Raw genomic sequence first — 14,585 nt, 5'->3', positions numbered from 1 at the left:
GGGGCGGGGCTCCGCGGAACACGACGAGCGCGGCACCCAGTTCTGATGGGTCAGGCGACGGGGAAGGGGCGGGGCGAAGGGGACACCGCGGTCGGCCGCAAATCTCGGCAGAGCGTTGGCTGGCTGGGCGGGACCTCCCCCAGAGTGGACTCGGGCCTGGGCGGGGCCTCGGCTCGCTGGGCGGAGCCTAGGCTTGGGGAGTGGACTCGGACCTGGGCGGGGCCTCAGCTCGCTGGGCGGAGCCTAGGCTTGGGGAGTGGACTCGGACCTGGGCGGGGCCTCAGCTCGCTGGGCGGAGCCTAGGCTTGGGGAGTGGACTCGGGCCTGGGCGGGGCCTCGGCTCGCTGGGCGGAGCCTAGGCTTGGGGAGTGGACTCGGGCCTGGGCGGGGCCTCGGCTCGCTGGGCGGAGCCTAGGCTTGGGGAGTGGACTCGGACCTGGGCGGGGCCTCAGCTCGCTGGGCGGAGCCTAGGCTTGGGGAGTGGACTCGGGCCTGGGCGGGGCCTCGGCTCAATGGAGAAGTTGGCGCTGGGCTGCGGGTCTCCTCCCGCGAGACCCTCCTAGCTTCCCCACCCTCTTCCCCAGCTCTGGCCGCCAGCCTCCTTCCTAACATAGTCCCGGTGCACCCCTCTGGGGCCACTGGACGGTGGCCCGGGGATAGTTGGAGCCACTGAAGGGCAGCACAGAAGACAGGCCGCGCGGCGACGGAGGCCTGAGATACTGCCACGGGGAACTGCAGTCGCCCTCTGGCCTTGGGATCCCCACCAGGGCGTAGACATGGAGACCAGACCCTCAATCTTCTATGCCTGCGACTCACAGCAGCGCTCTTCTCCCTGGGGATTAATTGAATTAACATGGCAGCCTTCAAGATCTTGCCCAAACTTGCGGCTGTCCTCGCACTTAAACAATCAAGGGACTTAATCCAGGGGCGACCTGCAAGCTTCAAGTGAGTGCTCCGGCTTTGTGAGGGAAACCCAACCATTTCCCCCAGGACAAGATGGGAGGAACGAACCCTGGCTTCTAGCGAGGCAGCCTCGGGGTCCGAAGACCTGAAGGATGCATGGAAATTGCTGAGCGGTCGGATTACCCCAGTGTCCCCCATGGCCAGAACCACTGCTCCAACCTAGTGACATAGCTGGCTCTGGCTGTGCTGGCAAAAGGGAAGGTGAGGAAGGGGTGAAGGAACCAAGCAGGCAAGGATCTGGAATGGCCAGAGCTTCATTACTCGGGGGACTCAGCGTGCCACTCAGGAGGAATTGGCAGGAGGACAGGGGCCGAGCAGGCCCTCAGATAATGGGGGTCAGTGAGATGCCCATGGGGCTTGAGGCCTGGGCTTGGAGGCACTCAGCCACCCAGACCAGGATCAAGTCCAGGTTTCCAAAGTTTCCTTCAATAAAGTTGTAGTGAATTCACAGTATATCTCTTAAAAACGTACAAGAGCCAGGTGCAGTGGTGCAAGCCTGTAATCCCAGCAGCTCTGGAGGCTGAGGCAGGAAGATTGTAAGTTCAAAGCCAGCCTCAGCAACAGCAAGGTGCTTAACAACTCAGTGAGATCCTGTCTCTAAATAAAATACAAAATAGGGCTAGGGATGTGGCTCAGTAGTCGAGTGCCCTGAATTCGATTAAAAAAATAAAAAAAAATTGCCATAGAAATTTCTTCTTGGATACTTTTCCAATAGTCACCTATCTCTACAGTTAGTAATAGTTATTGCTATATCTTTTAATTGATACCACGTGTCAGTGACCACTTATCCATCTTATCAGTGCTAATTCTTACCAGGTGATCTCCTACTGTCTGTACAGACGATCTGATCACCTTAAATAGTTCCTGTGCAGTCCACCTTCTTTTGGGCTGGGATCTCTAATGTGAAGTTATCCAGTGCAGATGCTGTTGATAGAAATCAGCTTCATGATTTATACACAGATGCTTTGGGGGCTTTGCATAGTCCCCCCAAGACCTCACGCCTTCCCTTGTAAAGAAGCAGTGATGAGTACTACTCTCAATATTTAAACAATAGTGCTTTATTTTAAAAAAAGGTTAGTTTAAATGCATACAAAATTGCTGTGTAAATTGATCTCAAAAATATTTCTATAGGTAAGATCTCAGTAAGAGCAATTATCTAGTAGAGAAAGTGTATGTTTAGATTTGGACAACAAAATAAAATGGGATTCAAAAGAGTGACACCCTGTAGACCTCCTGGCCCACACCCCACCATCAGGTGGCACCTAGCACTAAGCAGCACTTTGACCCAAACACACAGGGCTTACACTGCTTGAAAATGCTTTTAGTAACTTTTTCCATAACTGTCAAGATAATCCAGATCATCAACTGCCTTCCAGTGGTCTGGAACTGCTCGTGATAATGTGAGGGGCAAAGCAGGCGAGAAAACGGAGCGACCTCCTGCAAAACACCTTCATAACCATCGTTTTGACTATCACATCTTATTTTTTTTCCTGGCCAAAACAAAACAAGCCCTCCCCCCAAATCACTCTCTCTCATCAAACACCTTCTTCAGTTCAACTCCTCCTGTTGCAGCAAAATGAAAAGACTGAGCTGGCTTGCTCCCTCCGTAACCGTCATCTCTTGTCCCACCCCTCTGGAGTCAACTCTCCTGGTGCTGGGAGAAGTGGAGAGAAAGTGTCTGCTGAAGAGCCCCACTGGCAGCAGGAGGAATGGGAAGGGCAGGAAAGCTAAGGCCCCACGCATAGCAGGACACCCAGTGTAACTATGGTGGACACCTGTCTAGCAGCCTACAGGACAGACTTAAAATGCCTTTCATTCTAACCACAAGATGAAGGAAAGATGATGGCTGAAAATAGGTGAGACAGTCATAACGACCCCAATTAACCATTGCTGAGGTGGGTTATTTCACACTTGCAGTAACAGAAATACATGAAAGTGCAGTATAAAATTTCTAAAAATTGGATTCTTTAAAAATTTTTTCTAATTTAGGTGAGAAAAAATAGTTTTCTGACTCTCACTGTGCCAAGAAGCTTGCAGCAGCACAAAGCTGGGGTTCGCTGCTGTGCTCTCCACAGGGCAGCCCAGCAGCGTCTCCAGCGCCTACAGGACAAGTGTCCACAGGGGAGTTCCCTGCACAGGTGTTAAAAATGACCTAGCATCAGAATCCCAAGTGCTCTTCCAACCCACGCCTAAAGCCTGTTTTTAGAAGTTGTTCAAGTGTAAACGTATCTCGTTAGGTGACTCTGTTTTCTACTTGGTTAATAGATAAATGTGCAGATTAACAGTATTGAACTATAGCAGCAAAACTGGTTTTAGGTGTTTGTTGTGCACAAATATAAAATGAAGGAAGAGTCTCCATGTGGAGCGACTGCACAGCTTTCTGTCACAGGCACACGTCTACCACCAAGGAACACTCCTGGTAAATCTGAATGTTCTAGATGTCAAGAGTGCTCATCAATGACTAATCAGGCCAACTAAATCAAGGGAATTCAATATTAATTACACACTCTGATACTTGGAAATCAATTCTAATATTAGTGGTTAGTTAAGGAAGAAAACAAAAGTGAGCGTTTACCTCATGAAGTATAAAGTATAACATAGCAGTGAAATACAAATGTTAAAAGTACTTCATACAAAACACACCAATAGTTTAAAAAAATTAAATTCTCAGGCACAGGTGTTGTAAATGTAGATGGGCACCCTTCTAAGGATCTTATGGAAAGTTGCGATGTGGCATTCATCAGGAATGTGTTCTTCTTTGTATCCAAGAGCGTTTTCTGGAAAAGTAAAACAGATTTAAGAAGGAATGAAGCAATGCTTGCTGCTTTGGTCACAGACAATACTATTTCTTTGCACAACAAAGGCCACAGATTGAGCAAAAGGATGGGCTTACAAGACCCAAGAGAGTTATCTAAATCAAGATGTCAATACGCTGAGCGTGGGGAAGCACTCCTGTAATTCTAGCAGCTCAGGAGGCTGAGGCAGGAGGACCACAAGTTCAAAACCAGCCTGGGTAACTTACAAAGGCCCTAAGCAACTTAGCAAGACCCTGTCTCAAAATAAAATGTAAAAAGAGCTGGTGGTGTGGCTCAGTGATTTAAGTGCCCCTGGGTTCAATCCCGATACAAAAAAAAAAAAAAAAAAGGCATTTGTGAGATGCTTGGAACATGGAAGCACTGAAAAACTGAAAAATACCCAGAAATGAAAATGTCCACGACCTCATAAAGTTTCTACAAGGGAAGAGACCACAAGCAAGCACTGTCATTTCCTCCTGCTCAAGGGAGTCACTCCTGGAGTCCTGGCTTCTCTCCATGAGTCCTCGCTCTGGTCAGGTGCAACCCTGGTCACACAGAGCCAGCTTTTGGAGGCAAGAGCCCCGTTCTAGTGAGGTGCCAGTAGGCTAGGCACGTCAGACCCTTGCAGCAGTACTGACTTGAGACTCACAGAGTTCCCCAGGTGATGAGAGGGCAGCGACACCCAGCCAGGTTTGTGTGGACAGACACTGCCTTTACAGGAACTTGTCAAGCCAGTCATGCTGTCTTTTAATATACCTGCTGTTCAACAGACCTTCCCCAGGAAGCTGCAGAAGGCAGGGGCACTGCTTCAGTGACCAGTGACCCAGTAAGTCCTCCTGGCCCTTCTGTGGCCACCCATCCTTCTGCTGTGGAGGTCTGGGGAATCCTTGCTTTCTGTCTTACCTACACACGTTTCAGCTAATGTTATGGTTTGAATGTGAAGGGTCTCCCAGAAGCTCACAAGAGACAGTGCAAGAGGGTTCAGAGGAGAATGACTGGGTTGTGAGTATCAGCGCCATAGGTGAATCAATCCCCTCCCAGACAGGGATCAACTGAGTGGTAACGGAGGTGGTGGATCCCTGGGGGCATGGTTTTAGAGTATGTTATCTGGTAAGTGGAGACCTCTCTTTCTGCTTCCTGAACACTGTGTGAACTGCTTCCCTTGGCCACGCTCTACTGCCATGATGTCCTGCCCTACCTTGAGCCCAGAAAAATGGAGCTGGCCTTCTATGGACTGAGATTTCTGAACCTTGAGCCCATTTAACTTTTCCTTCTCTACAGTTTTTGTTGTTGGGTCCTTTTAGTCACAGCAGTGAGAAGCTGAATGAACAGCTAAACTCCATGATTTGCCTCATGCCTCCAGGATGAGGTCCTGAGACTGCAGCGAAGACTTTCTCCCTAATGTCCAGCTTTCTTCCGAAGATCTCTCCCACCTCAAACTCATTCATGCCCTGCCTGTGCCATCTGTTTGTCTCCATGTGATTTTCTTTTTGGGACCCTTAAGCCTTTATCTGATGTTGCCTATCATTCCTTTCCTCTGTGAGCTGATGGGAGTGAACCTCTGCCTTTCTAGTCCTGAGGGCCCTGGTGTCTGCAGGATCCTGTTTACTAATTACTGATGGTTGAACAGAGCTGCCTTGAAAACCTAGAGGCCAGCCATCCTCGGCAAGGGGACCTTGGTCTATCTGCGTGGCTCCCCACACCATGGCCCAGCCATCCTTAGCAAAGGCACCTCAATCTATCTGCAAGGCATCTTTACTTTGGATCTACACGAGCTGTCTTAACAACACTTGACACTTTTTATACCCTTAAAGACAGATTATCAACATTAACAAATTTTTAATTGTATGACTAATGAAAGTATTTACAAATTTTCTTCTGAGTCACATTTGTAAGCTCAGAAAATATTAAACAGCTTTACTAGATGGCAGGTGGCAGTGCACTTTAGAAGCACTCCTTTCTTATTTAGGGCTAATGGTGTTATCCATGTAAGACTTCAGGAGGAGCCTGTCATATTCAAGGTGAACCAACAGTGAGATCCCTCAGAAACAGGTGCCTGCTTTCCAGGCTGACGGACACCAGGGACTCTGAAAGGTTACAATGCACACGTCACCTCACACGTGGTGCCCGAGCGCCCCGCTGTCCCCGTCACCGCCTTGCATCTGCATCTGCATCTGCGCCTGCATCCTCGCAATCATTTCTTGCATACGGCGGAGCTAGGGAGACAGTGCAAGCCAGACCCGTGACTGTTCAGTCTTTCAACATTACCTGTGCTGTTCTGTGGTTCCCCAAACACTAGACGTGTTAAGACGGGGAATTCTTACAAACCAGCAAAAGGACCAATAGTGTAACAGAAAACCATGTAAATAATAAAAGAACACAATTCAAGGAAGATGCAGATATTATCAACAGAGCAGTAACTTAAGAAAAATAAGGCAATGAGATATTTTTTAACCTAAAAGGTGGGTCAGTGGGGTATGGGAAAGAGTATGTTCCTCTGAAGGGCAAGGAGGTCAGAGCGATGAAGAGTGGACTTGTCCGTCTTGATCCTTACTGATTTTCATCACTAAAACATTTACTCAAATTTTCTTCAGGTAACTTTGTGGTGATGGCTGCAATATTTAACTATTTGATCCACACTGGGTTGATTTACCCAAAGATGCGAGTCTTCTGTTTTCCAAAGGCCAGTCTATTGTGGCCAAACCTCTACTGAACACCTGCACTCCACTCTCCAGCAGGCCTGGGGCACCTTTGCCAAAGGACATGCTGACATCCCTCATTTACCTCTAGATGCCATGTGGGTGGCCAAGGCTCATCTGGGCCTCTGGATCAGTAAGGCAAGCCTCTTGTCATTAGTCCAGTTTTCAGAGAGCTTCCCGAACCTCCCATGCGTATTCTTCAAAGCAAACATGAGGATGACTGAATCGGCCCTCACTCGAAGGAGAAGAATGAACACAGACAGCCAGGCCACAGGCTCTGACAGAGCTGAAGTCAGAGGTCAACTTGGAGCACTGTAACCCTGTACTGTCTTCCCACCTACAAACCTGCACGTCTATCATAGTCTTTAAAAATCTTCTCAGTAAAGTTTTTCAATTTCTTTCCCCAGAAGTCCTACTTATTTTTTCTCAATTTTTTGATAACTAATGCCAGTGGCAGTTTTGTTTTATTTTCTAGTTACTATTAATGTATGGAAAGAATTATTTTTAAACATTTCATAAAAATCAGTCACATTATTATACTGTTTCTATGCTTTTTAGCTAAATTACTAGATGCGATTAAATACATAAAGTGGGTATATTATACATTAAATTATAACAAACTAATTACAGATGATATTTGGATATAAACCAAACTGCTGCAGTTGTAAGAAGAGCATTTTCTACTTACTTCAGCTTCCTTTTCCAGCAAGATCTGATCTTTATTCATGTCCTCGTTCTCCACTTTCCTAAGAATGGAGAGAAGTGACAATGGTATCATCTAAAAATTCACTTTAGAATTCTGAGAAACACCTACTTGATTTTATATATCTTTATCATTTTTAAAAATCAAACACATAAAAAAAGGGAACAGGAAGAAGAAAAGCATAAACGCCAGGAGATGAGAAGCTCAGGAGACTCCCTGCCCCAAGCTGGAGTGATGACACGTCTCCTCTCAAGAACACTCCTGCAGAGGTGCAAGGTCGGTCAGTGTGTTGAAGGAGCAGGACATGAGCAGGTCAGAACTGGCCCACGGGATGGAGGCCGCTCCCTCAGTACACAGAGGCCCAAAGCCCAGTAGGAGAGGCCTCTCCACCGCTGCCTCCTGCCTCTAGAACTTTGATTAATAACTGGTTCCCACGTCAAAACGATAAATGAGATCTTAATATATACCTCATGCATGCTCACAATTCTTCGTTAAAAAGAACATATTTTAGATGAACTAGATACACGAAATATTTAACAACTGCTATATTTCCACTTATTTGTTCATTAAACTCTGTTCTAAGCAGAAAACGGAGCTGCTTTAGAAGTACCACCAATATAAGCTCTGGCCTTGAGAGAGACAGAGAGAGAGAGAGAGAGAGAGAGAGAGAGAGAGAGAGAGAGAGAGAGAGAGAGAGAGAGAGAGGGAGGGAGGGAGGGAAGGAGGGAGGGAAGGAGGGAGGGAGAGGGAAGGAGGAAGAGTATATGCACTGCTGGGGATTCAATGCAGGGCTCTGGGCATGTTAGGCAAGTGCTCTATCACTGAGCTACATCCCCAGCTCTTTTTAATTTTCATTTTGAGACAAGGTGTTGCTACGTTGTCCGGACTGGCTTTGAATTCAGGGTATTCCTCAGTCTCCCAAGTAGAGATTAGGGGTGTGTGCCCAGCTATTTTTTTCCTCTCCCTTCAAGGCTAGAAAAGCATGATTTGATTAAACTAGCAGCAACTCCATTGAATAATTTTTTTTTTGTACCAGGGATTGAACTCAGGGGGCACTTGACCACTGAGCCACATCCCCAGCCCTGTTTTATTTAGAGGAGTATCTTGCTGAGTTGCTTAGCACTGCACTTTTGCTGAGACTGGCTCTGAACTTATGATCCTCCTGTCTCAGCCTCCCCAGCTGCGGGGATGACAGGTGTGCACCACCGCACCTGGCTTTCCCTGAACAGTGTTTAAGTAGGAAGCTTATGTTGCTTAGTGAAAGCTGAGACACACCGCGGGGGGGGGGGACAGCACTTCAGGGGAGACAGTGGGATCACCTGCCGCCTCTCTTGAGCCTCTCGGAACGGAAGTTTTCATAGTGAAGGTCCTGGGTCACCTCCTGGAGGTCCTGCATGTGAGTGCTGGAAGAGAAAAGGCATACACAAAAGTAGCTCATGCCAGCCTCAGGGGGACCACACCCCGCTCACAGCGCCCTGTGGACCATGTGGTAAGGGTGCACAAGGAAACTGCTCACCCAGCACAACAGCACCCTTAGACCATGTCGTAAAGGTGCGTAGGTTGCTGGAATCTCCCAAGGAAACATGGCTGTAGAAATGTCTAGTGAGGTGTGGCTCTCCTCTGCTACCACAGTCAACAGTGCACCAACACCCAAGAGGCCTGGTGTGCCCTGCACTGTCCTCTGCCATAGGGAATGCTAGTGCCTACAGGAGTTCATGGTCACTGGAGAGACCAGATGCAGAGAGGTAGAGGGTTTTAGGTGGATGATGTCCAAAGTAGAATGCATATTCTAAAAGATCTCTAGGAGGAACAGGCAATTGCTCTTTTATCAGAGTAAGATCCCCTATTTTTCTTATGGTGAATGGTACTTTGGCCCAATTTTTCTAAGCACTCAGAGCAGACATTCCCACTCAGTCCTGTTTACGCAGGATGGGGGGCTCACTCTGAGAACACACATCAGTGCTGAGGTGGGGATTGTCTCGCTCTGTGCTCAGGGTCCATGCCCCACAATGGGGGTCCACAGAGCCCAGGGCTGGACGAGTGTTCCCCGACGACTCACAGTGCATCGCATCATTCTAAAGACAGCCTGGATGGTCAGAGCTCACTGGCTTCCACTTGCTAAAAACTGCTATGCTGAGACAGAGGAGCACACACACCAACGTTCAACTCACCCAAACCCCTCTGAAGCCTTCTAATAGACACAGATCTTAAAAAAAACAGAAGGCGGCACCAAGAAGGGGTGACCTAGAAATGCTGAGCGCTGCTGTCCTGCACATGCTTCCACACGGGAGCTCAAACATCACACTGCACCCACGAGCAGGTACAAGTACACATTAACAAAAAGAACTGCATCTCCGGCAAGATGCTTTCATTCAGGAATAACGGTAATGGACATAGGCGTAAAGCCTATTTCTCTAGTCAAGTGTACTGTACTTGTCAAATGAGAAGAAAACGCAATACTCAGGGGGCCACCTAGTATGACTCAGGAGCACTGGGTGCCAGCTGGGTCTGGGGTGCTGCCCAGCACCCACCAGGAGCCTGACCATCTCCCTGCCAGAGCTGAGGACACGCAACCATAGTTTAGGTCCAGTCTCCCATTAGCATTAGAGATCTGGGGATGGTGGAGAGCACAATGGATAGATACTTAGATACATGTCACTGAAGAGGCGAGGACACACAGTGTGGATGCACAGCCCATGCCGGCTGCAGCTAGCGGGGGCTGTGTGCACCCACCGGGGAAGCACTGCCCCCTGGCCCACCTTGCCAGGGGACACCCAGGCCTTACATGAGCATCGTCCGCAGCTTCAGAAAGTCGTTGTGCTCGGGGTTCTCCACCTCCACCACACCCCACGGGTAGAGGCGCCCTCGGACCTTCTTGCCTTTGGCTTCGATCAGCTGGTTGGACCCCACCACAGAGAACGGGATGCTGGCCTGGAAAGTGACACGGCAGACAGGCTGTAGCAGGGAGCCCAGCATTCGCTGAGAACACAAGAACACCAGCAGAGACCTGTCCGTCCACTGTCTACGACACGTTCACCTGGGAGCTAAGGGCACACATGCTTCATCTGGTAGAGTGTCAGACATTTCCCACGTGAGACAATCAGAAAACAAACCTGCAATGACACTTGCACGCCTGCAGTGGAAGCCATGTCTAACATATTGAAGCAAATGAGTACTGTAATTGGCCCAACCCAGACACTCTCTGAAGGCGAGCCTGCCCTCTGCCCACTCTCTCCTCTCACTGCAGGGACCACAGGACACAGGAGCTGCTATCAATGTGCCCTGCAGCCAGCACTTGCCTTGAGGAGTCTTGTCTGCTCTTTAAAATCTTCATCTTCATCTGACTCTGCATCAGGTAAGTGATAGATTTTGATGTTATGTTCTTCAATTTCATCCAGAATCTGAATGGAAGACAAAACCAGGTCAAGTCTAATTCATCACATTAGAAATATATCAAAATTATCCAAATGTCAATAAGAACCAGAATGGTTAAAGTTATTCTGAAACCATTTTATCAACATTTAAAATGGTCCTTAGGTGTGAAATCTTGCAATCTGACCTATCAACCAGGCCTACAGGAGAGGAGAGATGGGGCTGGAACTGAACCAGCAGTCATCCCTCAGTCTCAGTGAAGAACCAGCACCCTGTGGCCACTGTGTGCTGGGCACGGCCCCAGATGCCACAGGCCTGCACCACCATGGCCAAGTACACACGAAGCAGCCTGCCTCCTCGTGGCTGGACTGGCTCTTTGATTTCAGAAGGATACAAATCCTTCTGTGGCTTGGGTCTTGTTATCACAGATCTTGCTCTCAACACACCATCTTTCCCAACTTAACTCCAGAGAAGACTCACCTCTGTACACCCTATACTTGACATCTTCCCCTTTCCATAAATCCCTATTCCTAAGTGGGACGAACTGAGCAGTCGGCATGGACTTGCTCTCCTTTTGGTCCAGCCCTGAAGATCCCACTTGCGGCTCCACGCTGGCCTCCTAAGGCCAAGACTCACACTGGACAGATGAGATGTGAGAAAGACTGAACAAGAAGACCATTTAAATTGGAGGAGAGGCGCCAGGAAGCGATGTGGGGGTGTCTACAGGCAGAGAAGCAGGGAGGGCAGAGCTTAGCAGTGCAAAGTGGACTCCTGGCTGCACAGGAAGAGGCAAGATCCCTGGAAGGACGCAGAAGCCAGAGATGATGTGATCCTAGGAGAACCCAGGACACATCCTGGAGGGATGGCGGTCAGCGAGCAGGGAGGTAAGGCAGGCCGAGAGCACAGCAAGGCGGCAGCCAAAGCCAGGGAGGGAGGCTGCCAAAGCCACGGGGCAGGGCTGGAGAAGGGCTGCAAGAGAGTCCACCACAGCTGGGGGAGGACCAGAGGACTGGCAGAGGTGCAGGAACTCATCTCATCTCAGGCCCTCAAGGTTTCAGGCACAGAACTAGGGATGAGAGCCAAAGCAATCTAACCCTGACACCCCTCTCCTCCAGCTAAAGGAAAGTTAACACAACAATATAGAGAAGGTGTCAATTCCTTCACTAAAAATGCTCATTGTTAAGCCAAAAACATCTAAGTTTTCAGGCGCTCTCCCAAAGCCCAAACATTTCCTAAAAGACTGGTAGGTACTTCAGATGATACGGAAAAGGGCAACAGCACTGACCACATACAGCTTACAATCTTATTGTGGCAAAAACATACAGTCAAACTAGGAGAGATGATTTGAACACGCCAATATCTACAAATCCTGAGACTCCCTGAAGTCAACGAGAGGGCACCAAGAAGACACCGGTGGACACTGCACCCAGCACAGGACCAGCAGCACTCAGGGAGATGAAACCCACAAGCTCCTTGTCTGAGGTGGGCCAGCAGACTCCCCTGGTCGTCCACCACCCCCGCTGGGGTGAGCACACAGGGTGCTTTGGGAGAGTAAAGGGCTGCTCACTTGGGGGGAAATCTGCCATCTCATGGAAATCCAAGTTCACATTCAATTCCCACAGAGCAGCTGGGTGCTGGGCCCTGGCAGGCAGAAGCTGACGGGGCACTCTCCCTTCCCCGGAGGAACCGTCCTGCTCGGACACACCCTGGTGTGGAAGCACTGGAGAGAAGGCAAGAGCTCCACCTTTAGCCCAACACTGGGGGGTTCTCCTTGCACCTAGCTACCTGCCACTCACCAAGGGCATTTTTACCTAAGAAAATCTAATAAACTGAAATGTGATACTTTGTTGAAGGCAAAATGCTAGAAAACAAAACAGCAAGCATCAGGTGTGCTTTGAGTCCTGTCCCCAAGACTCAGGGCAGATGCTAGAGACGCCTCCTGCTCCCACTCCCCGGCCCCCGGCACCCACTGTCCCAAGCAGCAGCCAGGTCCAGGTGGCACTCACCCTCTTCTTCAACCGCTCCCGCTCCTTCAGAGTGAGAGTGTCGGCCTTCGCAATGACAGGCACGATGTTCACCTTGTTGTGTATGGCTTTCATGAAGGCCACGTCCAAGGGCTTCAGCCTGCAGGAAAGAACAGGGAGATCACGACATTCTTTCTCTCAGAGCCATCTCGATCCCTGTACTGCACACACAGTCTGCGGGCGACGGCACACTTGTGCAGGGAGCCGAGTTTCCTCGGTGGGCGTTATTTACCCATGGCCAAAAGGTGAGATGAAGTAGAAGCAGCAGTGCACCCTGTTATCAAGGATGTGCCGCCTGTTCAGTCCACTCTCGTCATGCAGGTAGCGCTCAAACTGCTCGTCAATGTACGAGATGATCGTCTTGAAACTGAAATGCACACAGAAGCCAGCAGCCCCTGACTTCAAAGGGAAACAAGTCTTTCTCCCCCTTCCACCAAAGACACCGACCCAAAAATTCACGTTTAAATCAAGAGCACAAGACTGGACTCCTAGATTCGCCAAAGGAGGTTTCGGGAAACTGCCAAGTGTAAACTCCCTTCAGTACCAGGAGTCAACAGCTCGAGAGGAACATGCTCAGTGGGGTCTGAGGGTGGCCCGCGATGCCAGGGTCTGCTGACCCTCCCACAGGGTGATGAAGACGGGCTGAGAAGCTGAGCAAGCAGGAGCAGGAGGCATGGGGTCCCAGGCAGGATGACGTCACCAGCTCAACAGGACAGCACACCCACAGGACACTGAGACGGGAGACTCCTAATACAGGAGTCAGGCTTAGAGGAGCGAGAGCCGAGGGCGTCTGCACAACCAAGGTGGATTCTCCACACAGCACAGCACAGGGCACACCATGCTCGTCCTCCTGTGCCTCACCTCCCTGTTGGTGAAGACAAAGCCCACCAGCACCTACCCACAGGCACAACTTTGGCAACCTGCAAACAGTGTCCCGCTTTCCATATGGAAAGGTACATGGTGACCTCTTATCCACTGCCCACATTCAACTCAAGGCCCTGCCCTGGTGACAGCTGGAGTGTTGCTCTTGCACCTCAGATCCCACTAGGTTGCACAGAGAGAAACCTCACTCCCTAGAAACATCCTCAGAAGGTTAAAAGTTTAAAAGTCAGCATTAAATAGTTTTAAGTCTGCACTGAATGTTTTAAACTGCCTCACTGCTTTATGAGATAGAGCTACCGGAGCCACTCACTAACCACCACTCCCTAACGGCATCTGTGAACGCGGGCACAGAAGGAAGACCAGCTGGCAGTGCATGGTGCAGGACCCCTGGGCTATGAGCCCTGTGTGGCTGCATACCAGTCCCTGCAGTTGATGGCGTCCCCATAGCCAGGAGTGTCCACCACTGTAAGGCGCAGCTTGACTCCACGCTCTTCAATCTCAACAGTGGAAGCCTCAATTTGGACAGTTCTTTCAATTTTCTCTAAAAAAGAAAGAAACTTAATAAAGAAAATACCTTAAAAGCTAAGCCAGTATGCAAAGAGGAGAAATTACCTGTTACCAATGTTATTTTAAGTAATTTGGAAGATCACTCAATCTCTTTGGAGGCAGGGGCTCAGAGGTAATGCAGAGACTGTCAAACAGTCCCAGAGTCAGCAAGGGAAATGGAATTAAGATTGCCTTCCCTCCTTGGGAAGGTTAAAAACACCAACACGGGCCAGGTGCAGAGGCACACATGTATAACCCTGCTATTCTTGAAGCTGAGGCAGGCTGCAAATTCGAAGCCAGCCTCAGCAACTTAGTGACACCCTATTCCAGAGCAAGACTTAAATAAAAACCACTGGGGATGCAGCTTAGTGGCAGGATGCCCCCAGGTTCAATCTCCAGCGGTGGGGGGTATAGGAGGGGAGGGGAAGCAAGAGGATGGCAAGTTCAAGGACAGCCTGGGAAACTTAGCAAGAATCTGTCTTTAAAAAAAAGTGGGGGTGGGGGGATGATTCAGGGACTAACTCAGTGGCAGAGAGCTTATTTTATTTAGCATGTGCAAGGCCCTGGGCTCAATCCTTGCGCCACACTACATAGACAAATA

At 49.4% G+C, this 14,585-nt stretch overlaps 1 protein-coding gene across 1 annotated transcript in view; it reads right to left on the bottom strand.

Annotated features, from left to right (window-relative positions):
* Nucleotides 1–2,001: 2,001 nt before the first annotated feature.
* Septin2 (septin 2) overlaps nucleotides 2,002–14,585 on the bottom strand; it is a 28,870-nt gene continuing 16,286 nt past the window's right edge. The window contains exons 4-12 of the mRNA XM_077791349.1: nucleotides 13,856–13,979; nucleotides 12,789–12,923; nucleotides 12,539–12,656; nucleotides 10,460–10,561; nucleotides 9,946–10,091; nucleotides 8,480–8,563; nucleotides 7,146–7,203; nucleotides 5,872–5,974; nucleotides 2,002–3,740 (exon numbers count right to left, since the gene is read on the bottom strand). Coding sequence (XP_077647475.1) covers nucleotides 5,873–5,974; nucleotides 7,146–7,203; nucleotides 8,480–8,563; nucleotides 9,946–10,091; nucleotides 10,460–10,561; nucleotides 12,539–12,656; nucleotides 12,789–12,923; nucleotides 13,856–13,979 — 869 coding nt within the window. The 3' untranslated portion in view covers nucleotides 2,002–3,740; nucleotide 5,872. The remainder of the gene's footprint in view (nucleotides 3,741–5,871; nucleotides 5,975–7,145; nucleotides 7,204–8,479; nucleotides 8,564–9,945; nucleotides 10,092–10,459; nucleotides 10,562–12,538; nucleotides 12,657–12,788; nucleotides 12,924–13,855; nucleotides 13,980–14,585) is intronic.

The sequence above is a fragment of the Urocitellus parryii genome, chromosome 1, assembly GCF_045843805.1.
Source record: "Urocitellus parryii isolate mUroPar1 chromosome 1, mUroPar1.hap1, whole genome shotgun sequence".
Lineage (NCBI taxonomy): Eukaryota > Metazoa > Chordata > Mammalia > Rodentia > Sciuridae > Urocitellus > Urocitellus parryii.
Note: the sequence above shows the minus strand (reverse complement) of the source record. Positions and strands in the feature narration are given on the sequence as shown.